Source organism: Artemia franciscana, unplaced genomic scaffold, assembly GCF_032884065.1.
Source record: "Artemia franciscana unplaced genomic scaffold, ASM3288406v1 PGA_scaffold_49, whole genome shotgun sequence".
Lineage (NCBI taxonomy): Eukaryota > Metazoa > Arthropoda > Branchiopoda > Anostraca > Artemiidae > Artemia > Artemia franciscana.
In genome coordinates, this window is record NW_027062689.1 from 1900037 (window position 1) to 1926147 (window position 26111).

Genomic DNA, 26111 nt, shown 5'->3' on the forward strand with positions numbered 1-26111 from the left:
ATGTCGTAGACACGTGATTGACCTAACTGGACTGGATCCGCTCTCTTTGGGGAAGTTAGGGGGCGGGGGGTTCTAGTGCTTTGGCGAGTTTGGTGCTTCTGGATGTGCTAGGACGATGAAAATTGGTAGGCATGTCAGAGACCTGCACAAATTGACTTGATAAAGCTGTTTTCTCCAATTTGACCATCTAGGAGCTGAAAGGAGAGGAAAAATTAGAAAAAATCAGGGATTTTTAACTTAGGAGTGTGTGATCGTATCTTAATGAATTTTCATATTTAGAAGGACCTTGTGTCTCAGGGCTCTTATTTTAAATCTCGACCAGCATTAAGCCTCTGATTTTCCTTTTTGATCAATCTATTGATTCTTAGAAGTTTGCTAGAGCTCATGCCAAATGATCTCTTGGCTTTTTCGACCTCGTCACAAGTGCCATATGAGCTCTTAGCTCTCGTTTAATTTGATTTTATAGCTTCTGAAGTTGACCTGAAAAATAAAACTTAATATCATTCCAAAAAGATTCTATCTATACTCTTTGACAACCTGGATACACTTACACTCTTTTTATTTATTTAAATTATTAGAGCAGAAGTAGCAATACTAGTATCTAAAAAAAAAAAAAAAATCAACTTAGTACCACCAGTTGTTCTCAATATATTGCTGAGGTGTCATATTGGCAACCATAAACGCAATGCCTTTTGATTTATTTTTAAGCACCATTTAGTTTTAAAGCATAATAGACCAATTGCACGTTTGTGGGGGGGTTGACATACCTAATATCTCTTAAGACATAGTTGCTGGACCATTCTACTATGCTGAACAAAATGGCTGTCTCAAAATTTTGACTTAATGTGTTTAGAAAATGAATGAGCTTTAGAGAAGTGCCAATCTCTTGTTACTGTACATAAGGCACCAGATACTTGCACTGTAATTGGTGTGCAGGGGGGAGGACTTCCCCTTTCAAATATCTAGTAAAAACATTTTAAACATGGAAAACAAAGTGAAAACATTTTAAATGTATTTGTTTACAGTAACGGAAAAATTGTGTACTGTTTTTGAGAATGCATGGGGGTTTCCAGCCCTACTTGTGTCAATTTTTACTCATTTCGAGTTTGACTCCGTTATTTATTGTATTATTTAAATTTAAAAAATATGTTTAGAATGTTTAACTTTTTTATCTTTAATAAATTAAAAATTATCGAAACTTTAAGGAATATATGTCAGTATATGTATATTAAAGTGACAATCCACAATATTTTTTTTTCCGGATGCAAGTTCTGTTTTGGTCTTGAGAAGGTTTGGGGATGGTTAAAGACATAATATCCATATCTTTCAACTACACTGAACAAAATGGATGTATCACAATTTAGATTAGACGTTTTTTGGAAATTGATGGGCGAGGGAGGGGGGAGCTTGTTGCCCTCCAATCACCTTTGACTAATAAAAAGAGCACTAGCCCTTTCAATTTCTAATCTAACGAGCCTTTTTCCAAGTCTCTACGACAGCAAATGGCCATCTCAAATTCCTATCAGATGCATATCCGGAAAATACGAGTTTTGGAGGGAGGTGTTATCCAACCACCGATCACTCTGAATCTTAAAAAGGGGACTAGAAATTCTGATTACCAATCCAACATCCCCCTCCCAAGTTTCTACGCTCTCTCTATATATACCTAATTTTGCCCCCTGGGCATAACTTACAACACTTGCCCCGAGGCTGGGGGTTGTCATCCTCAAAGTCATAATTTCCAGTCCTTCTGATTATGTTGAACATAATGGCTATCTCAAAATTTTGTTTGGATGTGTTTGGGGAAACGGTGGGCGTGGGTGAAGGGTTAGTTGCCGTTCAATCACTTTCAACTATAAAAAAGGGCACTGACCTTTTCAATTTCTAATTTAATGGGTCGTTTTAGAAGTTTCTACGGCAACAAATGGCCATCTCAAAAATTCTATCAGATGCATTTTGGGAAAATACGAAGTGTGGGGGGGGGGAGGTATCCACTCTCCGATCACTCTGAATTTTAAGAAGGGCACTAAAACTTCTGATTACGAATCCAATGAGCTCCCTCCGAAGTTTATACGATTACTCTTTCTATTTATACCTTATATGCCCCCAGGACGTAGCGTACATATCTTGCCCTGAGGGTTGTGGGGCTGTCATCCTCGAAGACATGATTTCCGGACCTTTCAATTACGTTGAAAAAAATGGCTGTCTCAAAATGTTTACTGGATGTGTTTGGGGAAAGAGTGGGCGTGGGAGGTGGGCTGGTTGCCCTCCAGTCGCTTTCAACTATTAAAAAGAGAATGGGCTCTTTCAATTTCCAATCGAATGAGCTGTTTTTGAAGTTTTTTTCGACAACAAATGACCATCTCAAAATTTCTATCAGATGCATTTCAGGAAAATACGAGGTGTGGGAGGGGAGTATCCACCCTTGGATCACTCTGAATCTTAAAAAAGGCGCTAGAACTTCTGATTACCAGTCTAATCCTCTCCAAAGTTTATACGATCACCCTTTCTATGTAAACCTTATATGCCCCCAGGGCATAACTTACATCCCATGCCCTAAGGACTGTGAGGATTAGTCATCCTCAAAGACGTAATTTCGGGACCTTTCAATTGCGTTGAAAAAAATGCCTGTCTCAAAATTCTTATTGGATGTGTTTGGGGAAAGAGTGGGCGTGGGAGGGGGGTTGGTTTCCCTCCAATCACTTTCAACTATTTAAAAAGGGAACTGGCTCTTTCAATTTCCAATTGAATGAGCTGTTTTTTGAAGTTTTTTCGACAACAAATGACCATCTCAAAATTTCTATCAGATGCATTTTGGGAAAATGCGAGGTGTGGGTGGGGGGAAGGTATCCACTCCCTGATCTCTTTGAATCTTCAAATGGGTGTTAGAACTTTTACTTACCAATCCAATGAGACCCCTCCAAGGTTTATATGATCACTCTTTCTATATATACCTTATATGCCTCCAGGGCATAACTTACAACTATTGCCCTGAGGGCTCTGGGGTTTTGTCATCCTCAAAGACATAATTTCCGGACCATTACGTTAAATAGAAATGTTGATTGGATGTGTTTGGGGAAATGGTGGGCATGGGAGGGGGGTTAGTTACCCTCCAATCACTTTCGACTATTTGAAAGGGCACTGGTCTTTTCAATTTCGACTGGTCTTTTCAATTTCCAATCAAATGAACTCTTTTCGAAGTTTCTAAGACAACAAAATGGTCATGTCAAAATTTATATCAGATTCATTTCGGGAAAATATGAGGTTTGGGGGTGGTGGGGGGGTACCCACCTTCTGATTACTCTAAATCTTATAAAACGCACTAGAACCTCTGATTTCCAATCCAATGAACCCCCTCCGAAGTTTATGCAATCAATTTTTCTATATAAACCTTATATGCCCCCATGGCATAACTTACAACCCTTGTCCTGGGGGTTGTCGGGAAGGGGGAAGTGTCATCCTCAAAGACAAAAATTCTGGACCTTTCAAATACGTTGAACAAAATGGCTATATCAAAATTTTGATTGGATGTGGTTGGGGAAATGGTGGGTGTGGGAGGGGTGTTAATTGCCCTCCAATCTCTTTCGACTATTAAAAAGGCACTAGCCCTTTCAATTTCCAATCGATTGAGCCCTTTTCGAAGTTTCTATGACGACTCCTTCAACACGAAGTACTCAGGTCTATACAAAAAAAAGAAAGACATTGTGCCCACATCACTCTTTACTTAGGCAGCGCTTTTGCGTTGCCTTTGATTACTGTGTGGAAATCATTTCAGTTTTGGTGATCGAATCTAAACTAATCTGAATCTAATCTAATACATCTGATTAGCTAAGTCTGACTTAAACGCATTTGAAAATAAAAGTCTTACTTTAGTATATTTAGAACATTTCCATTTGTTAGACTTTTTGGGTATATTCTAGTTTAACTGCATACCTCCCCCTCCCACACCAGGCCATGCCCTAATGACTGGTCGTAGCCATGCACTAAACACTTAGTTTGCTGACTTTGTTGGTTTGCAATTTTTTTTACAACTTTTTTTCATCAACAGCTTCTTTATAATACTAGTTTGAAAAACAAAACTTAGTGTTCTGCTTACAGCTTCATCTAAGAATTAGTTAAAAAATTTTCAGACAAATATATTTTTCAAAGAAAAGTAGAAAGTCATATTAAACTTAAGACCAGCAGAAATAAATTCCTATAATAATACAAACTCCAAACGATCAGATATTGCAATTAAAGAATAAATCAAACTCAAAACAAACAGAAATTAAACAAACAACTATAGCAAATATACAAACAACGGGTAAAATAAATAAATACACAACAGTTATAAATGAATAAATACATCTTTAAACGATTAAAACTCAAATTGAATATCCAAATAAAACTTAAAACGAACAAAAATCACTACAAACTCGAGTTTGGCTACTGCCCCCTTATTCACTGTAAAACTGTTAAGCCTATTGCGTCATTGGCACTTTACAGAAAAGAGATTCCTATTTACTGAATACGGTAAAATTAAATCTTGAACTGATGAGCTTTCAGAAATTAATATCATTATGTATAAAAAATTCAGTTTTTTTTCTTAGTTCTTTCCAATAACTGTTTAAGGCACATATAATTTTCAATAGGTCATTCCATAGGCAAAATCTTTGGATAACATCTAGCAAATCCTCATCTGTTTTTCTGAGCGCCCACGCTTCAGAACCATGCTTCACCACTGTCATCACTGAAGCTTCCAGTATTCTAATCTTGGTTCGCAGACATATCTTCCTATTCTTCCAAACTTTTTTCAATTGTGAAAAAATCCTGGGCCCTGGCTATTTTACTTTTAACGTCTTCATTGCACCTGTCGTTTTTACTAATAATACTTCCTACGTAAATGAACCTGTCGATTAGATTGATCTTCTCGTTACCCATCGTCACTTCTTCACCTGCACTTATTCCTAGTCTTAGTTACTTAGTCTTCTTAACATTAATTTTCAAACACTTTCTTGCACCCTGAACTCGCAAAACCTCTAAAAATTAATTGATTTTGCAAATATTGTCATCTAGGACGCTTGAATCATCAGCATAATCTAAGTATAGGAGAGCTTTTCTTCTCCAATTGTTTCTGTGCTCTCCCATTGCCTTTACTGTGCTCTGTAGGACAAAGTCGATCAAAGTGATTCATATAAATAGGGATAGGACGCAACCCTGTTTAACTATTAGGCTGAATGAATAAATATACTGGATATTTTCCCCAGCTAATTGTTGCTACATTAAAAGGAAAATCAATTACTTGTCCTCTTTTGGTATTTTTTTTTGCTGCTATTTTTGTTGACTTAGACAATTTGGTTTCTAAATGGGTCATATGTGATAAATAAAAGATGTTGTCGAATCTATTTATAGAGTTGACTGTTTTTGTTAATTCAAAGTGTTGTTTCAGATGAGCTCGAGTACTCAGGAAAAGAAGAAAGTAAAACTGGCAAAGGAAGCTTTGAAAAACAATAACTTTGAAAGTGCGCTTGCTGAATCTAAGGTGCGTTTAACCTTTTCCATTTTTCAAACCCTAGATCTCAGTAATTCTTAGACACAATTAACAAGCATGTGTTAATGCTAACATTTCCTATAAAACAAATGGAAACATAGAGGAGACTTAAAGCTGAGCAGCCAAACCATCCTAGGAAAAATTGAAATTCTTTATTCCCTGGTCCCTCTTTGGTAAATATTGTTCAGTTTATATTATTGACCTACAGATAAATTGAACATACCACTAGATGCCATTTGCATGTTCTTTCTGAATATAATCATCACTTTTCTTGCAAACTCAGTTTTAGGCCTGATCTTAAAAACAAGCCCATCTTAATCTCTGGAATACTTTCCACGTTGAATGAAATTAGATTTACCTGAACACAAATACTCTAATTGGATGCCATTGAGTTGGTAATTTGGAAGTTAACATTTCTAATCTAATTTTTCAAATACTGTTAATTTCAAAATATGATCGTTATTAATGTGCGCAATTTTTTCACCCTTTCCCAGTGAAATATCCTCTGATCCCACTTCCTAAGGGCCAATAATCTTTTTCACATTTACTCAGTACTACTATCATCCTTCAGCTATTCAAGAAAACACCATTCTTTTCTTTTGAAAATTTGCCACAACAAATGCTAGTGCTTAACTTATCTCAATATCTCCGAGTAGACAATACTTTGTTTCTTATGAAAATTCAGCGCTTAAACACATGGTGATTGGAAGCTTCTCTTGGTAACTGTAAGTTCATTGCAATTAGACAAAAATTGTTCTGCATGGTACTGAAAGGGCCAAAAAGGTGCACATAAATAATTGTCGAGTGCACTAGGACTGAGTAAGGAATATGACCCAGATGAAAAAAACGCCTCTTAGTTTGAAATGTGGCTTCTGCCAAAAGGAAAAAGTCATCTGAGGGCCCAACAAAGAAATAAAGATGAATGCACTAAATAGGTCAGCCCTCCTAATATTTTATATCCCATTTTTCATTTAACTGTTCAAACTCTAATGAACTTCCTGCTTTGTCTCAACCTGGACCATAGGTACTAACGTATGGGGAGATGAGGTAGGGTGTAAGGGAAGATAGAGTCTCTTCTGAAAATATTCCTTAAAGAGGGAGGGGTGACCCTCCATATAACACTCTAAAGGGTTTTACTGCATCCATGTATACGCAATTTTGGTCTGCTAGAAATATATTAAACTTGATGGTGATTAGACATACAAGTTTGAGAAAATATGTCTTGGCCTGAGCTCCAGGTTTGGTTGTATATTGATTTTTTAGGCGTCTCATAGATGCAATAGTTTGAATACTTCCAAATGAGCCATCAGTCCTTTGAGGACTGAAAAGAAGAGGAGGCCAGAAACAAATCTTTGGTATTTAAACATGCCAATCTGGTATTGAGCCTAAACTAGAAACCAAAGTATATTACTTTAGTATATGAACATACTTTTATGTCAATGATAATTACAAGAACCAGAAGAATGAAGATACTATTTATTAATAATGATTAATGAAATATTCTCCTGTTTGTTAATATTTATTGTAACCGTCGACTTGTTTTTGCATTCAAAAGATACCTAAACAATACATCAATCCTAGAAGTCGAATAGTTGATCAACTTGTAGACTTGTTAACAATAGTGGTGAAAGGGCATTTTTTACCATTAAAGCAGTCTTTTTAAGCGTCACAATTCAAGGGTGTCATAGTTGCCCCCTTAGAGGCAAGCTATTCAAGAATCAACTCTAGCCCATTCAAAAACGCGTTAAAAAAGGAAACTCAAGTGATAAATAATCCCCATTTGAAGCTGTTTCACGAATGGATACTATTATTTTATACTATGTAGGACCTTAGGAGTCGGTTATAAGTTATACCGACTCCGATTCCAGACATTTTCAATATACCGACTCTAACGTTGACTCCGATCGCCAAATTTTGAATATGATTGCTCCAAGTTCAGTTCCAAGTACTTCCTTTTTTGTAAAGACCTCTTTTCTTCCTATTCGCAAAAATATGTAGTTTTATCAAATTCTTTTCTAAACATAATTTTAATGACCCTGTTAATAGCTAATATTTATCTTATAAATTTTATATTCTGCATTGCCAGAATTACTGCACAGTGCTAAAAGGTATCTCTGTCAACCTGTAAAGCATTTGTCTATTTTTCTGCATTTTATATGTAATGTGTTTGCAAATGTTATATGTATATTTTTCAATAGTGATACAAAATAATGGAATAAATTGATTTTGTTGTAGTACTGTAGTATTATAGTGCAAAAAATCCTATTCACTATAATTTGGCTACAATAGTCTAATCGTTGTTTCTTGAAGTAGGGTTTTTTGTGCTGTTCTTTCTTTCTTTTTGTTCTCCGCCATATTTTGCATTATTGGTGGGCTAAAATAAATATCTATAATATTACTTTTGTTCGTTGTCGCCACTTTTTAGTAATATTTAATAGTGTTAGTAGTAGTATGTAAGTATTAGGAGTTTTCGGCTTGACTCCAGCCTTTATGTATTTTCACAACTCTGATTCCAGAGGGTCTTACATAATTCCTTTTACTCCGACTCCATTCCATGAAAATTCATTAAAAATCCGCTTCGAAAGAAGTTTGTTCCAGAAATACTTTTGTGGAAATTTTTAAAGTATGCCTGAAAACCCACAAAATAGTTATAAATTGATATGAAAACTGTACCATTGGAATCACGATAGCTAAAAAACCGATTTGGGAAAATTTCAGTCCTCATCTGGAGCAACAAAGAAAATCTGTCACCGTTCTGTTTTAGTTGGGCACTGCAATATCTCGTAGAGGGATGTCTAAGTGCCCATTTGAAAGGAAATTGCTATATCAAGTGTCTTTTGTAATTTCATGAAATTTTCGACAAAAATTGCATCTTTGAATACCCGAGTCACACTTATCTTGTTAACATTGTATTATCAATAGAATTGGAAACAGGTCTTGGTATACTGTCATTTGCCGGTAATATCTAACTATAAGAGGGGATTTTTATAAATGATTCTTTCATGTGGATATATATTTCAAAGCTTGTTTAGCACCTCCTCTCAGTTCCCCAAACTTGCTTTGGCTATAAAACTCTTCAAAACTAACCAAAATGATCTTAACTCATAATAATGGATTCAAAGGAATTTCCATTCAAAGAATAAAGTACATAGTTTATTGAGCTATGAAAACAGAATACACAAAATAATTAATCGTTATAGGTGTCTATAAGATAAAGTGTATTGAAAGCCAAAGAGGCCATGTACACAAAAAATCAAAAATAATATAATGACTAAACAAAGGCAACTGAACTCATACCACAATTCACGTAACAAACTTTATACGCTGATATTGAACACTCGAATCAATACGAGAAAGTCAGCACTGACGAAACGAAATTCAGATCGAGTACGAAGTATCCATAGGGTTTACTTGTTGTCTGAGAATAAGCCGAAAGCAGGAATTTAGGCATGCCGGGGTAATTTGTCTATTTAAGGTTATTACTAAACTTGAGTGACGAACACCTTTGTGGATTATATAACACGTGCACTTTAATGCCAGTATTCTTATACAGCGATATTGATGATTTTATTGTGAAAGATAATTATTACAGAAAATAATAGTCAGAAAGTGAGATCATGCATTGAAATCTGTATTATTTTAGGCTATTTTGGAAATCAATCCCGATAATGTTACTGGACTTATCCTATGTGCCAGTGCCCTGAAGAATCTTCAGAAACCGGAAGAAGCTGTTATTAAACTGGAGCATGTGGTTAAACTACAGCCAGAAAATCAAACTGCTTGGCAGGTGAAACATTTCATATGAGGCTTTATCTTTTTTTAGGTTAATATTTTCATTTTGATGTTTTTTGGGATGTATTTTATTTAATGACAAGTTAAAAAGTTTAATTTTTAATTTAAAAACTTCTCTAAGTATTTGAATTAATCTGATGTTTATAGAATTTGCGTAGTATCATTGCATTGAACGAAAAGGCGAGAATAGGAGTCCAAATATACTTTGACACCACAGAATAAAAAAATTTGGGTCAAATTTTTACTTTTTATATTATTCCCTAATGTTTTGGTTTCAAGAATCCTTTATGTTACATACATATGTGTACAACCAACAGAAAATTTATTATAGACTAAGATAGTCTAATGATCTACATGTTTGGACAATTAAAAGGATTGAATATTTTAATATCCAATGTTGAAATTATTGGATATGATTAGAATATTGGATATTATTGAATTATTAAAACATTGCAATATGTTAGATATTAGCCTGAATTGAAAGTGCTTCATAGATTTTCGGAATATTTGAAAATATTAAAGAAAAGAATAGAGGAAAGACCGTTTCTTTTATAAAAGAAAAGAATAAAGAATAGAGAGAATATAGAATAAAATTTGTTTAAAGTTTTTTTTTACTTGTAATAGGAGTATAACGCCAGGATGGCCGAGTGGTCAAAGGCGCCGTGGGAAATAATAGGAGCAAAAGGGCGAAGTTTTTCAACTTTTGAACCTGACTTTTATAACTACGCTTTTGACAAATTTTACTGCATAGATTGTTGTAAAACAAAGTCTTTCCTGTGTGTGAAGTAACTATGAAACCACTTTACTGGAATAAAAAATGGTCTTCAAAAGATTAACGAAAAGTCCTTTGGGTTAATTTTTCTTCTTATTCTTTTCTCTTTTTTTATATTAGTGATAATAATAGTAATAGATATTGTCCAGTTCAACTGAGTATAAAAAAAGGTTTGATCTAATCATTTGCATTTTTTGTTTTTATTTTTGTTAGTTTTTTCCTCTTTGTGTTTATTTCCCTTATCTTGTATTATGAATCTTGATAGATATGATTGTAATGTTTTTCCCTACGTTCACTGGCCATGGAGCCTTTTGTGGGGATGTTAAAAGAGATGCATGTTTTGATCATTTTATATTAATAAAGTTGAAGTTGAGGATCTGCAGTATGAACGCTAATTTGACAGTTTTTTTTCGTCGAAGCTAGTAAGGATTGCGTGGTTAATTTTCTTGTCTATACGTTTTTAGGGCCTGGCTTCACTTCTCCAAGGTAGCGAAGAACGCGCAAATTTAGAAAAGCTTGAAAACATTTACACGAATCTTCTAAAAGGCTCTAAGGAGTAAGTAGCCTATATTTTTTTTGATCCTGGTAATTTCTGTAATATTGGAAGTGAACATTTTGTAAGTGTAAGGTTATCACAAGACTTGGTCCAGTCGTCTACTAGCATAAGCTAGTAGAAGTTTGTTTAAAAAAACATGGATAAATATAAGTGTTTGTAGGCCTATATTATAATCTGCAAAGTTGACTTGTTTAACTCTTTGCTAGTCTTGTAAATGTGAATATCAGCCTGTATTGTTATACAAGCAGTCAAATCGATACAAGTACAATTGTCAACCTAGCATAACCGTCAGCCAATGCAATTGCCCATCGTGGAGCTTCAAGATACATAACTCTGTAAAAACATAAAAAATTAACAACCAAGAATATGAGTTTATGCTAAAATCGTTGAATGCCTACTGTTCACATTTCCAACGATTTAATGATATTATGCAGTATTGATGTAAGTTGGTGAGCTGTTTTATGATTGGTGAAATTGCTTTACTAGTGGGGTATAAAATTTTTTTCCATGGATATGTTGGATGCAATTACCAACGTAACTAACGTTAGCAATGGGTTTGCAATTAGCATAAAGCAGATATTACCAGGGCCGGATTTAAATCTATAGCGCCTATTGGCTCAAGCATTTTTTTTCGGGGAGGCAGAGATTTATAGGGAGGTCTCCGAAAATCTGGGGATAGTAAAAAGCACCCTGAACAGAAGGCAACTGAAGAGTAATGAGCCAAAAGTAATACTACAGAGAGGTGATACCAAGCTCTCAGCTGCCATTTTTGGGACATCTGATAGTTTATAACATCTGATATCAGATGTTAAGACGTCTGATAGTTTATAAGATTCTACGGACATCTAATATAAGACATAAGGTTCTACGGAATTCCTATGTTGTTTTAAAATCACTTTTCTGTAAATAGGCAGTGCAGCAGCAAAGTGCACCCGGCACTTTGACGATAAATCACGTCAGTCTAGCTTTTGTTAAGAAAAAAAAAATCGCTCTGTGTTTTTTTTTGCGCCCCCGGCATTGTACGCCCCTAGGCCTACTAGGCCTAAACGTAAATCCTGGCTTGGATATTACACGTAAATGTAACTTTGTAAAATATTTTAATTTAAGGCTATACATTTATCTGAGGTAAACTATATATTAAAAAAAGTAAGAATACTCCTTTAAAGAAATGGGTGAAAATAGCAGCATTCCACAACTTATCCTGTGCCGAAAATCTAAAAAACGTAACTTTTATATCAATAGGTATATGCAAAATTTGACTTTTTATGCTGATTCTAAATATATAAGATGAAATTTAACGTTACCCATTAAAAGCTACAAGCCTAAGAAAATTTGTCTGATTTTCGAAAAAGGAGATTTTTTTTCAGAGGTGACCGTATCACACCATGGGTCCTAGAATACCGGGAGAGGGCTTATTCGAACGGATATTAAAAATTCTAGTGTCCTCTTTAAGTTGACAAAAAGACTGGAGGGCAACTAGTCCTCTCCCAGCCCCCTTTTCCCCAAAGTCGTCCTCTTGAGAAAGGGCTGTAAGTAATGAAATTTACCCATTGTTTGCGTATAGTATTTGCTATTAGGAAGGGGTAGGGGGATATTCCACGGAGAGAACTTTTCAGGAGAAATTTTGCCCTGTGGAAATTTGCCAGAATTCCTGTACGAAATTCCTTTTATGTCTTACTTTCTTTTGCCGACTCAATTTTATATGTGGAGATGTTTCTGGGGAATTTTCCGGGGGAAGCTTTTGGCGGATATAGAATTTTCTGGAGGATTTTTCGTGAGGGAAATTTTTCGCGGGAGATATTATTCGTGGGAAAATTTTTCACTGGAACTGTTTTCCACTGGGGGGACTTTCTTGAAAAATTTGTCCATGGAGGGGGGCTGCACGATTTGAAAAAAAAACGATCAGAAATTAATCTATTTTCCAAGTGAAAAAGACTCCGGGGGGATTTTTGTGAGGACGGAATTGTCCGGAGAGTATATACATGGGGGTCTTTCAATGAAGGAAAGAATTTTTCATGGAGGCAGGGTATTATTCATGGGAGGAGAGATGGATTTCGCGGCATTCTCTGAAAAACAATCAGAAAAAAACAGTTTCTTTCAATTGAAGAAGCACTATTCCATATATGAGGTGGATGGGGGGTTGCCCTCTTCTCAATACTTCGCTCTTTACGCTAAAGTTTGATTTTTTATCCCAATTCTTTAAGTAAGACTCCCAAAACACAAGGGCCGTTTGATTAGAAGAAGTTTTTTTTTAAAGTACTAGAAAACTTAAGTGTGAAGAGCAATGGATTGAGGAGTGAGCAAACCCCCTCCTATGCGGTATAATTTCTGTTTGTTTTAAGATTTTATGTTCCTCCTGAATTTCAGTTAAAAAAATCTATTTATTTTTTTGATCGAGCTATGATCATTTTTAATTCTTTGAAGTAGAGCCAAATTTTGTTGTTGATTTGATTTTGCCGTTCTTGTGTGAAACCAAAATGTAAATGCAGATTTTGATGTGTTTTATTGTTCTGAAATTTAACTGGATAACTGTTTCATATTTAGATCTATGCTACAACAACAAAAGAGAGAATAATGAGGACTTTTTTCCCAAGACAGTGAACCAACAAAACCTATTTGAATATTTTTGCCCTATATCTAAGGGCCGTCTTCAGCAAAGAAAAAATAAAAACAATAAAACACTTACAAGAAAAGTTCTCAGTTAAAAATCCATTTTTTTTAAAATAGCCTTGGCATCATTACTTCTTAACGAAAAGTTCAGCTAAGACTGTCTGATAAAAGCTAACATTTTACAAGATAATACTATAAGTATTATCAATAATAATAATTGTACAAGACAATAATAAGTGTTTTATTGTTTTTATTTTTTCTTTGCTGAAGACGGCCCTTAGATATAGGGCCGAAATATTCAAATAGGTTTTGTTGGTTCACTGTCTTGGGAAAAAAGGTCCTCATTATTCTCTCTTTTGTTGTTGTATTATGGAAAGGCAGTGTGGTCTTCGTCATTATTTAGATCTATGCTACCGTCAATGTTCGATATTCGTGAATGTTGACATTCACCGGTGAATCTCCGAAATACTTTTTTTTTCTCCTTGGATTTAGTCAGCGTTGCTAGTCAACTTTTTCAATTTAGTACAAGGTTTGATGATGACAGGTTAGGTTAGATTAGGTTTGGTTAGCTTAGGTTTTCAACCAGTTTCTGATACTTATAACCAAATTTAATCTAATCTAACCTAAACTAATACAGTCTAACCTGGCATAACTTCAGATTTTACCATCATATCTTGCAAAAGACTGACAAAGCTGACTCGCATAGCTAATTGAACCCAAGCAGAGAAAAAGGAATTTTAGACATTCACCGTTGAATGTTGAAATTAACCAGATTTCAGATATTCACGGTAACATCTATAGTATAAAAACGATAGTAGAATTGTAGAATACAATTCCACTAGATAGTTGAATATGATAGTAGAATTCTGAAAGTTGTCCAAAAGCGTGGTGTAGGTAGTTTCTAGGGGGGCTATAATATAGATGCGTATAGTTGCTCACAAAAAAAACACAACTTGAGTGATTCTTAATTCGAAACCAAATTACTACCGTTGTTGTCTCATGGGAAAATAAACTGGTGATATTTAAGCTGCTAAAGAAAAGTCATAGACCATAATAATGTCAAAAATACAACTAAAAGCTTTCATTTTTAAAGAGTTAGTAATTATGTTGCAAGAGGCGCTCAAGTCCTCTGTTTCAGCTTTAACATTCAGAGGCTTAATTTTTATATATTTTTTTTTATATAGCCTACCGCATATATTAAAGATAAGACGAGGCTAGGATCATTCTCGATTCCAATTCTAGTCCTGATTCCACCTTGATGTCTCGATTCTGATACCATTCTAGATTCAAAGAATACTTTGCTTTTTATAGTACCGATAACAAATATAAGATTTAGATAGTCATATTACCTAATCAATTTTGTATTAAAAGTATTTCTGATGTGGCAGTTGCATTTGATGTTATATTTGATGTGACGATGTATCAAAAATTACTTTTTTCGAATTAGAGGCTTGAAAGCTAATGGCAAAAAAAATTAATGGACTAGTTGGATTGAGTTCGCTTTCATCAGTGGTATACTTAGGAAGACTACAAATAAAGGACTTTAACTCCTCTAAAAGGGCTGCATTTTGCTATTTTTTTCGGTAAATTTAATTGTTTCTTGTGCGGAAGTGGGCTGTGCCTCTTGACTATATCAGTTTTTTACAATTTTTTTCATGCATTCAGCAACGGTAACTGATTTTAAGTGTAAACCAATTGTAACCCAATTGTAAATAAAAATAAAAAAAGGGAGCAGGGAAACTCCTCCCTCAAAGATGCAAATTTGCAGAATAGTTTGTAAAATTATTTTCCTTAGTCCTAGAGCAAGAGTTCCAGAATTCTCTTTTCTACCAGTTACGGCCGACTTCCTGCTACCTCCAGTTTGATCGACATGACTCTGTAGATGTGACTTGTCATAAATATGTAACAGTTGCACAAGTCTGGAGATTTTAGGAAGGCCTGTTCTCGGAGTTTGTATGTGTATGATCAATCCCCAAATGCGTAGGAAGCACACACTCCGGATGTACTTCCTGCGTTCTTCTTTGCATACTGGTTTTTCCTTTGAAGATTTTGTAATCTGCTTAAAAAGGATTCGTTTGATTTGATGGACTGAAAATTTAAGTTTCAATGAAGGTCATTTCAAACAAGGAAAGGAAAGTATAAGATTCGCTATTACAAGTCTGGGACTACAAAGAGGGGTCTCTTGTTTCAATCCATTTTATCATACTTTCAGGGCTATTTATGCAAAGTCTAAAGCAGTGGTTCCCAACCAGTTTGAAGTCAGGCTCCACTTTGACATTTCTAAAATCCTGATGCCCTCCTTGTGATGTTCAAATTTTTGTATTCACAATTTTATGTGTATTCACCTGATAAAAGCTTAAAAGGTCATTAAATTGGGATCTAAAGAACTTCCAAGAAATAACTCATCCATAAAAGTAGAAAAAAAGCTAAAAAAAAATAAAGTTTCCAAATGTATAATAGAGATCTGAAATACTGAAATACGCAAATATTTGAATGAAAAATTGTTCTGAATACTCTGATCGTTTTCATTATTTAACAAGTAATAATAATAAAAATGGACTTGTCTTTAAATTTTTGTCAGTGATATCCTGATGCGCCATGTCTGCGACAGAGAGATTTTATATCCGGCTCCAATTTAGTCAGCTTAAGTCTCAAGTCTCCTCGTTTAGTAATATCAAGTTAATTTCTTTTCTTTGATAACAAATCATTGACAGCACTAAAGCCACATTTAGCCGAATATAAGGATGGGAAAGGTAACAACAATTTTCTGGCAGACTTGGTTGATTATGGGTGTTTAGTTTCTGTTTCATCACACATCCATGCCATCACTCTTCTTATATTGAACAAAGTTTTAATCGACCTGAACAAAATTTTGAATTTTCCAGAGTTCACTAGCATTGGCAGCGTTATCCGATGATGGAAAATCATTTTTTTTTAACCAGAGAATCTCTCCTTAAAATCAGAGGTGATGATATTCAAATGATCCATAATGACAAGTACAGCAGCATCAGTCACCTTACATTTTCTTAGCCATATAAACTGATCAAGGTTTTTCTGAGGGAATTGTTTTTGACATGCCTCAATAAATATAACAAATCTTGGTCTTTGCATCCACAAGAGTTTTATTTGATCCTTGAAGTGGTTTTTTCAGTAGATTTAATTTTTCAAAATTATCTGTTAAATAATTCACAAATGCTTTACCATGAGGAGTTCTAAGGTGTTTCATTTCAGGTTTGTCACTTGTTATTGCGATAAATAAAAAGTTTGCCGCTTCTTTATTAGATTCAAGTGACATTTATATTGCTGTTGAGCTAGGATGTTTTGTACTGTTGTGTAAACAAATGCCGAATAATTACCGTAACTATACTTCTGATAAGAAGTTTGCATTAGCTTGTGCGTCACTATCAAAGATTTTCAATAAAATTCAAGCTACCAACAGGTGGCTTATCATCTTTGGTGATTTCAACATGAATCTAAATGACCATTCACTACCGCTCACACAAATGTTTCAGTCGTCACTTTCGCTTGCTATGTCTTTCCCACCTAAACCTAAACCTTTCTCTTATGTTCATAACTCTGGATCAGCCACACAACTCGATTTTGTCCTGTCTGATCACCCAGGACTTCAATCTACCTCTATTACCGTTTCAGATGACATCCTTTCAAGTGACCATCTACACCTTTAGTTCAACATTTACATGTCCCCTTCCTAAAATAAAACAAGACCCTGTTGGTTTACACAAAGTATCATGGGATCACACAGATATATCGTCTTTTCAGTCCACGCTTGATTCTTCGCTGATGAAAATTAAAATCCCTTTCCACCTTCTGTCTACTTCACTGAAAGGGAACTCACTGGACCTTGATTGCTCTCTAGCTGAGTTGACGCATGCTCTTCAGGTCGCCTCTTCTGTATCTGTACCTTCGACGAGGGTCAATGTAGGGATACAGAAACATGGATGGAAAGAAATGGATGAATTGCAAGAAACAAGCACCGTCATAAGTTTTGATTTCGGATTTGGGCCGACTGTGATCGTCCTCGCTCGGGTGTTATTTTTTCAATTGTTAAGGCAACCAAACGTGAGTTCCGAAAAGCTCTTTGTCTTTGCTTAAAATTGCGTCAGAACATCTGGAGGGGGGAGGAAGGGGAAAATCTTGGTATGGTAGAAGGGCAGCCCTATTCCCACAATGCAACTAAGGCCACTGCTTAAATACTATTTGTTATAAATAGTATACAAATACTATTTATTATAAATACTTTATAATTTGTTTTCAACTGACTGTATAAATTGATGACATAAATTATGCATTGTCAAAATGCATCAAATACCTAGTAGGGTGTGTATTTCCAACAGTCGCGTATAAGTGTGATTTCACATTTTCTGGGGGGGGGGGAGAGGGAGGTAAGGAAATGGCAGATAATAGCTACAAAGAGAAAAAAGGATGGCATTGTTTGTGTGCATAAAAAGTGTTTTTCCCTTTATTAGAGAAACTGTTCTTTCTTGAGAGAAAAGGGCAGTATTAGTACTATGTTTTCTTAAAAATGCTAGTTCTAAAAAAAAGCAGCTTTAAAAAAAGGTGCTACCCTGTGCAATGGGACCAGCTATTTTTCTTAACAAAATCAGCAGTTTTCTATTTTTACCAAAAAAAGAAAACAAAAGGAGGTCTCTGATTTTTGTTGACCTGTTCTGTTTCTGCTTCATTCAAGCCCTATTTCGCTTTTTATTTCTTAAAAAAAAAAAAAAAAAAAAAAAAAACAAACAGAAAAGAACAGAACCGAACCGACCAGCACACATGCTTAGTCAGAAGAACTAAACATTTTCTCGGCCAATCAACGTGCAAATTCAGTATTGCTTCTGCGCTTGCTTAAGTTTCGGCTTGTGTCTATGATAAGTTATTCCGTATTTTTTTGTAATAACATGTGACATATATGTGAAGTGACTTCATATATTACAATTTGGGAACCTAAAAATAGGAATATATTTTTATCTTTATATATTAAATATCAATTGAACTCGGCAATTATGGAAATTGGCATTATCTTACATCAATACCACGGACGCTAAAACTGAACTATTTCTTCAATATTCTATTGATATTATTATTCCTTATTCAATCAATCATTTTATTAATACTATTAACAACCTGGTAGTAATTATAATAATAGAAATAAGTAGAAACCAAGAAAGTAGAGAAACACGAAAGACAAAAATTGACATTGGAACATCAGAAAAACGGATCCTGAATCCTGACTAGCGGATCCTGAACTCTAACAATTCCTATTACGTAACAACCAAAAATCTTTAAGAAAACATTTCCATAAGTAAACAAACAAGCCGCTATTATGTAACAACCAAGTAAATCATGATTTAAGGGGCTCTGAAGCTTTTTCCTGGCTGTCGCGAGTTTTAAACATAACAACCAAAGAAATCTTGGAGAAAATATTTGCATAAGTAAACAAACAATCCCCTATTGCGTAATTCTCAGGTTTACTATACCATTACATAACAAACAAGTGCACTATAGTGTTGCATAAGATCCAGGTGTGCGTAATAACGTCTTTAGAGGTCAGTAGCTCTGATAGTACACCCAATAGTATGGGCAGGTTTAAAATCATTGAGGCCTAACTACTATAAAACATACAACTTACCTAAAAAGGTCACAAATTAGGACATCCTTACGTTTTTCAATTTTTATTTTTGGCGCAATTGACAATGAAAATCTAAGGGCGGATCTATAAAGCGCATTTTTTTTTTATTTTTGGAAACCAGTAATTTGCTAAAGAAAAGCTTGTTGTCTTATTTATTTAGGTGTTAAGTAAATGGGTGACCATTCTTCGAACAATTAATCTAAAATATACATTAACTTTATACACAATTTGGCTAACACTTTTGTTTCTTCAAAGGGACGAATCGAAGGCTGCAGATTTTCTTGGAAGACTGTTAAAGGTTCTAGTAAAACTAGAGAAATTTACTGATGCCATACCAACTGCGTTGAAGAGGATACAACTGCTCGGAGAGAATGAGAATCAAGATAGCTTAAAAGAAACTTATAGATTACTATGTACATCGTTGCTTGGACACAAAGACTCGAAAAAAGAAAAAGAACTGGTAAGGCAATTGTTTCTTGGACTGCATGTTTGACCCTATTTTGCTATAGGTCGTAACTAAAAATTTTAGAAATTGTGAGTGTATGATTTTTTTCTCATTTTGCATGTTTCAAATTTATGTCAAGGAGGGAGGGCAAACTGAGGTCTGGAACGGGCAGTTGCCCTCCCCCCTGTCCCATAACAAGTTACGCTCTTGGTCCCAAAGGTATCTAAAGTTGTGTTAGTATCTTGCTAATGCCCGTAGTCTAGAAAAACTCATTGTCAAAATAGATGGCAAGATACTACCCTCTTGTGTATAAGGTAGAGTAGTTAATAGCTACTATCAGATAGTAGTATTAGCTACTATCGATTAAATTTTTAATTCTTGTGCATTAAGATTTTCGGTTCTTGGGGAGGAGGATGGCGCACTAATAAAGATTTAATGCCAGGTTGAATATAATGTTGTTCCAACAGTTCCATCTATGTTTTTTACTTTTACTACCTATGTTTTATGTTTTTTACTGCTTCATGGATATTCCTGAGCATCGAAATTAGCAATTGGTATCCAAGATTTTGCCCCGACTATAGGCCAAAATTTACTGGATCTGGTTACTAAAGGACTGACTGTACACTTGTTGAATCATATGTTTTTGTAGTAGTGCCAATATAGTTTTTTTTTTCTAGATACATAAAAGTTTCATGGCTGGTGAGTGCATAGTTGACCCTTCAATTCGTTCGTCTTATTGTAAGATTCTTGAGAAGAATCATATGTGGTGTGAACTCCACGAATTATTGTTGATTGACACAGAAGACTTTTCATGGAAGAACATGTATATTTGTCGATTGTTTCTCGAAGACGCTGCTTGGAATCTTAGTTTGCAATTAGACGAAAAGGTATTTAGTTCGGCACTACTACGTCATCTTCTTATTGAAAAAGCATTAGGTCTGTACAAAAAAAAAAATAGAAGAAATTTATGTCTCCTCCAAAAAGCCACGTAAAGTTCAAGGAAAATCCATGTCATGGCTTGAAAAAATACACTTTTTTATTAATTTATCCATGGTATGTGGCAATAGAAAGAACCTTAGTAAAAAAAAAAAAAAAAAAAAAACACGTTACCACCACTGTGGGCCAAGCCCCTTTCTAAAGTATTAATATATCACACACAAGAAAAAGCTTAGGTGTAAGTAAGGGGCGACTACTTACAGCTCTTGAATGAGTATATAAAACCTGACATTTATTAGGCGGTGCCGCCTTCTCATCCTGCTGTTTGCTTCTGTCTTTTTTTACACCCTATTTGACAGCGTTCTGGCTTTCCACATAGTGTTTTTTTTGTCAGGTGCTTGTATGGCTAGACTTTCATATCTTTCTTTCTCTCTAAGTTTCATTCTTTGATTTTGTGACGCTATACCAGCTGTTGTCCACTTCGCTGTTGATCTAGATACAGTTTCTTCGTTCTTACAATTATGAAATATTTCTAATTATCAAAGAGAGCCACAAACTAATAAACCGAGGGAATATGTAATGTAGATTTAAGAAAATTTTTGCAAATTTTAATTGGAATTTGACAGTTTTATATTGATTTAGTACCTCAGAATTTTCCGTCGATAGAAACTCGGTCCTCTTTGGGAGAAATTCATAATTTAAAGCCACAAAGTGGCAGAAAACACCATTTTTCCGTGGTACATTTTTGGTTGCTTAAAAAAGGCGCTAGAGCTTATAATTTCCGTTCCAATGAGCCCTCTTCTGTTCTTATTGCACTAATGATTCGATACGATTACCCATGGGAAAAAAACAACAGCAAAAACAAATAAACGAGCATCTGTGATCTCTCCTCTTGGAATGAATGTATTCCGCATTTTTATATATAATAGCTCTATAATAAGTTTCTCCAATGTTCGAAATTTAAAGGTATGATCTTCATCAAGATTAATCGCCTTTTTGGGGTTTTTTCTTTCCTTTTTTGCAAATCATGGAATTGTATCAGGTTTGTAGGTTTTGATTGGTAGCTTGAATTTGAACTTAACGAATTCTATATATTCGGAATTAGTATAAAAACACAATTCTTTTGATATATTTATTGTTATCAAAATTTATTTTTTGGAGTTTTGGTACTATACCGGAGTCGCTCCTTAGTTACAGTTTGTTACCACGATCTGTTTGATACATTGCTACATCAAACATAATAAGGCATCCTTTATCATTAGTTACTACTGTGCGCTGCATCCGGGACTCCTCTCTGGAGAAGACGGATTTGATCTCAAGTCGCTCTGTAGTAATTGTGATTATTTGTAATGCCATATCTTTGTTTGCTTTTGTGCCTCCCCGATTCTTCTTAATTTTATGCTAAGCTTTTCGTTTCATTAACATTACTGCTTCTATTTTTTTTTTTACGAGTTCTAGATTTTTCTTTAATTACATGTTTTTCATACTTAGAATCCGTGTGTCCTTTATCATCTTGTATGATTGTATGATTGTAACACAAATGTAAGACTTGTCTATTTTTTCCATGATAATCATATATGGAACACATTTTATTACTGTTCAGTTTAAATGTCACTGCTTTCAAAAAAAAGATGAAAACCATTAAAAGAAACCTTTAATCATTAAAAAAATAAATCATTATAATTTAATGATTTTTAATCATTAATTTTTTAATGATTACTAAAAAATGATTAAAAATGAATTAATGATATTAAAAAAATGATTAATAATGAATTTAATCATTAAAAAAATCATTAAAAAAGGGATTAAAGAAACCTTTGCCCTTTATTTAAAACATGTATTTTTTTTTATTTAGAAGCCATGTCCTTCTTTATTTTTAACTTGTCTCTAACCATATGTAACTTCGCTATGATCGCCCTTCGAAAAAAAGCATCCATGATCTTTCTTCTGTATTTTTTTTCTTTTCAAAACTCTAGGTTTTTGTAGATAAGAGCTTGAAACCTCTACAACACTTTTTTCTGTATATGCTGAATCTAATATTGTGATTTTTATTGAGACCACTTGCTACTTTTGGTGGACTTCCACTTGATACGTTTTTTTTTTATAATTTCGGTTAATATTACCACGAACGGTTTGATATATCATAATGGCAAATATAATAATATATTGTTAATCGTCAATTAATACAGAATAACAGATATGGTAATCTTACCGGGAGAAGACAGATTCAAGGTCAAGTCGCTCTGTACTAAGGAAAATTATTTGCAATGCCATATCTCTTTTTGCATTTGTGGTGCACAGGAAGAGGATTATTAATTATATGAACTGAAAATCTATGGGATTTTCGATCTTCAATAGGGCAGAAGCCATTCTGCCCCCCTCCCATGTAGACCCCCTTGAATATCCATATACCTTAATCCCAACTTATATTGAGATGCTCATTTTTTGTCATCAGGTTGTACGTAAGCCTTTGTGAAGATCCTCTCCTTGGATGGTCCATGTTTTTAATTTTACAAAGGAAAAAACTGTCGGCCTTTTCTTGATTGGAATCTAGTAAAGAACGATATTAATAATAATGATAATAATAATTTATTTATGCCCTCTATATATATATGGACGTACACAGAGGAGTATAGGAAATTAATGAAAAGAAAACTGAAAAATATGAAATTACTCTTCTAACGAAAAGGACGACAATAAATAGCTCATAATAACTCATAAATATATAATTAATAGCTTATCATGGCTCATTAGTACATATCACTAAAAACCCTCATGAAACATAACGCATAAACACTCATAATACATAACACATAAATAGCTGTTATATTAAAGCTATGGTGACAAAACTATTTTTCCATTAAACAAGGGGAAAATTTATTCTATTTTCTCTAGATCGTCTAAGAAATCGATTGTATTGTTGATCCATTTTAACAGTAATATCAAATACTTCGAATTTTCGTATAATATACCTATTTTCGAACCATAGTGGAATTCCAAGAAAATATTTATAAAACTGGAAAAAGCACACGCGGATACACTTTTTATCACTTTTACTTAAAAACTTCAAAAATGGAATAATGAAAGATACATGAGGTGCAAACATTGAATTATAAATTATAGCAAGTTTTTGCTTGTCAAAACGACCTTTCACCCTGGCTAGCAGGCCATAACTTTTCCCAATACAGACAATAACACCAACTCCCGCGTAGCTTTAATTGACGGACCAACAGGCAATCCAAGGTAATTAATGGAATCTTTATTAAAAATATTCAGTGATCCCACCCTAATTGAATGATTATTATTATTACCACTAGGAATTCTGTTTTCGTAGACTCAATCTCTAATCCTATCTCCCGTAGATGTAAGTGTAATATATTAATTGTTGTCAATTATGCAAATTATTATGCCAAATACTATTGTTAATTATGGTGCAGTTTACATTTTCTCTGATGCTCTTATGCGCGAATGGTCCTGGACCCTCCATTTTCTCTAACGATTGTACATCAGCATCAGCTTCTTCGGCTGTGATCAAGTTGATTTCAGATACTATAGCGCCAACGACGCGATAGGCTTTATACTTCTACAGTTAAGGAAGGGGACAGTAGCCAAACTCTTGTTTGCCATAATTTTCGTTTGTTTTAAGCTACATTTGCATATTCAATTTAAGCTTTACTCGTTTTAAGATTTGTTTATTTATTTATAGTTGTACCTGTAGTATGTTTGTTTGCTATGACTGTTTAAATGTGTTGCGAGAGCAAAACTTTGGTTTTGTCCCCTTTTTTTTTCTTATGCCGCCGCTCTCAGCTTATTCCTGGAAACTGGTAAGGGTTTAACCTGTGCAGTTTCTACGGAAAGTGTGGACCTCAGGCCGGACTGATGAATATGACATTACATTTTGGAAAGCTCTGCAGAACTCTTGCCTGGGGCCAAAAAGGATGGTTTTTGCTTGTTCACGAGCCAGAGCCCATGGTGTGCGAAGTGAAGTGGAGTTATATAGCCTATGTCAGAGAGGAGTATCTGAAGTTGTGCAGCCAAGCTTTCGTTTCATCAAACCATGTTTCTTCTTTCGAGTGGAAAGCTCCGTTCTAGCAGGCAAGCAGGCAGGCACCACTTTCAAATTGAAGATGGACTAAAATCTGTAAGTGTCCAATATATTCGGCAGTTATCCGGCCCCACAGCCAATATATCTTCTTTGAGTGATAAATAGAAAAATTTACAGAAATTTAGTACCATAGTATCACTGATTTTGTGAAGACCGACATTATCCTTGATTTGTCGGGTGTTTTGTTTAATTTATGATTTTTTCAGGCTATTAAGGAAGCAATAGAAACATGTGGTGTAACTGGCTATAAAACTCTGGCTGAGGCAGCTCTACTTTACAAAGAGAAAATCTATGTTGATGCAAGGGAGAAATTTGAGAAAGGTAATCACGAAAAGCAAAATTAAAAGAGTAGGAAAATTCAATCAATCAAAACTAAAATATAGACGTAGCAAATTGTGAATTAAATACGTCCATTAATGTAAATATTGCGGTTTGCTTCATAATGGACTCAACATATAAAGGTTCAACAGTGCAGATTTTGTATGTATGGACAGATTTAACCTCAGATAAATCAGAAGGTAGGGATTATTTCTTTCTCTAGTTTTTAATGATATTCTAGTCTCGTATCGTGTATTCAAATATTGACATTCTGGGTGCAATTAAAACAAACGATAAAGACTTGCTACATTGCCAGTAGTTATCTTGAGACATTCCTATTCATACTGTGTTGAAAACACAGTTCCCAAGTTCCAGGTCCCATCCCCACAAAGACTTCTTTAATCATTCCTCTTAGGTTTTGATTTCGTGCGCTATTGTGATAAATGATGTTCCTTATGGATTGGACCTGGCAGCCTACTAATAATGAAAATTTATTTAATGAACAAATGAGCATGATAGTCCCTGGTATTTTTATTTTTTGTGGAATACATTGGGGAAAAGAGAACGTGGGAGGGGGGATAGATGCTTTCTGATGGCTTTTTAAGCTTAAAAAGGTTCCTAAAACTTTCAATTTTCAATCAAATGAGCCTCCTCCTAAGTTTATACGACCAACCCTTCCATAGAAGCTTGATATGCCCCCGATTATAACTTTCAATCCTTACCCCCCCGCTCTGGGGGGTTGTGTCAACGCCGAAAGCATTGTTACATAATCTTTGGAATATGTTGGAAAAATAGCTATCTCAAGATTTCTATCGCATGCCTTTGGAGAAAAAGGCCAAGGGTGAGCTAGTTGCCCTCTGATCACTTTTAAATCTTAAAAAGGGCACTCGAACTTCTGGTTTCCAATCGAATGAGCCTCCTCTGAAGTTTACACGACCACCTCTTTCATATGAATTGTCTCTAGGAAAAAGAAAACATTGGATGTGCCTCTGAGATGAAAAATAATAAATAATAAAACAGGCCTTATGGACTTTAATATAGGAATGTTATAGCGATGCTTCTGATTTACCATCAAACTCAGCCTCTTCTCTCAAATATTCAATCAAATCAATGGGAGAGTGACCAAATCTACTAAATAACCTACAGACTTTTATTTTGGGACTGCCGATTACGTATGGTGACAAGCTTTAGTCTATAATTAGTGCTGTAAAATACAGTTATTGAACATAACTTACTATATATCGGCAAAATATAAGTACTGGACAAAAGTAGCAAAAAAGCAACTCCTTGAATGTTGTTCTAAAAATTTAGTTCTACCTTGGCCAAATTTAATGATTAGTGTTACAGCAACAGACTGACTCTTAACATTGTTATTTAAATTCCAAAACCCAGATGAA

General features: G+C 34.6%; 1 protein-coding gene across 2 annotated transcripts in view; it reads left to right on the plus strand.

Annotated features, from left to right (window-relative positions):
- The window catches only part of LOC136041920 (tetratricopeptide repeat protein 37-like), a 90828-nt gene that overhangs the window by 8079 nt on the left and 56638 nt on the right, over positions 1 to 26111 (plus strand). For both annotated transcript variants that reach the window (XM_065726720.1, XM_065726719.1), the window contains exons 2-7: positions 5429 to 5521; positions 9174 to 9317; positions 10559 to 10650; positions 19166 to 19370; positions 20033 to 20242; positions 24603 to 24717. In XM_065726720.1, the coding sequence (XP_065582792.1) occupies positions 5429 to 5521; positions 9174 to 9317; positions 10559 to 10650; positions 19166 to 19370; positions 20033 to 20242; positions 24603 to 24717 (859 nt within the window). The remainder of the gene's footprint in view (positions 1 to 5428; positions 5522 to 9173; positions 9318 to 10558; positions 10651 to 19165; positions 19371 to 20032; positions 20243 to 24602; positions 24718 to 26111) is intronic.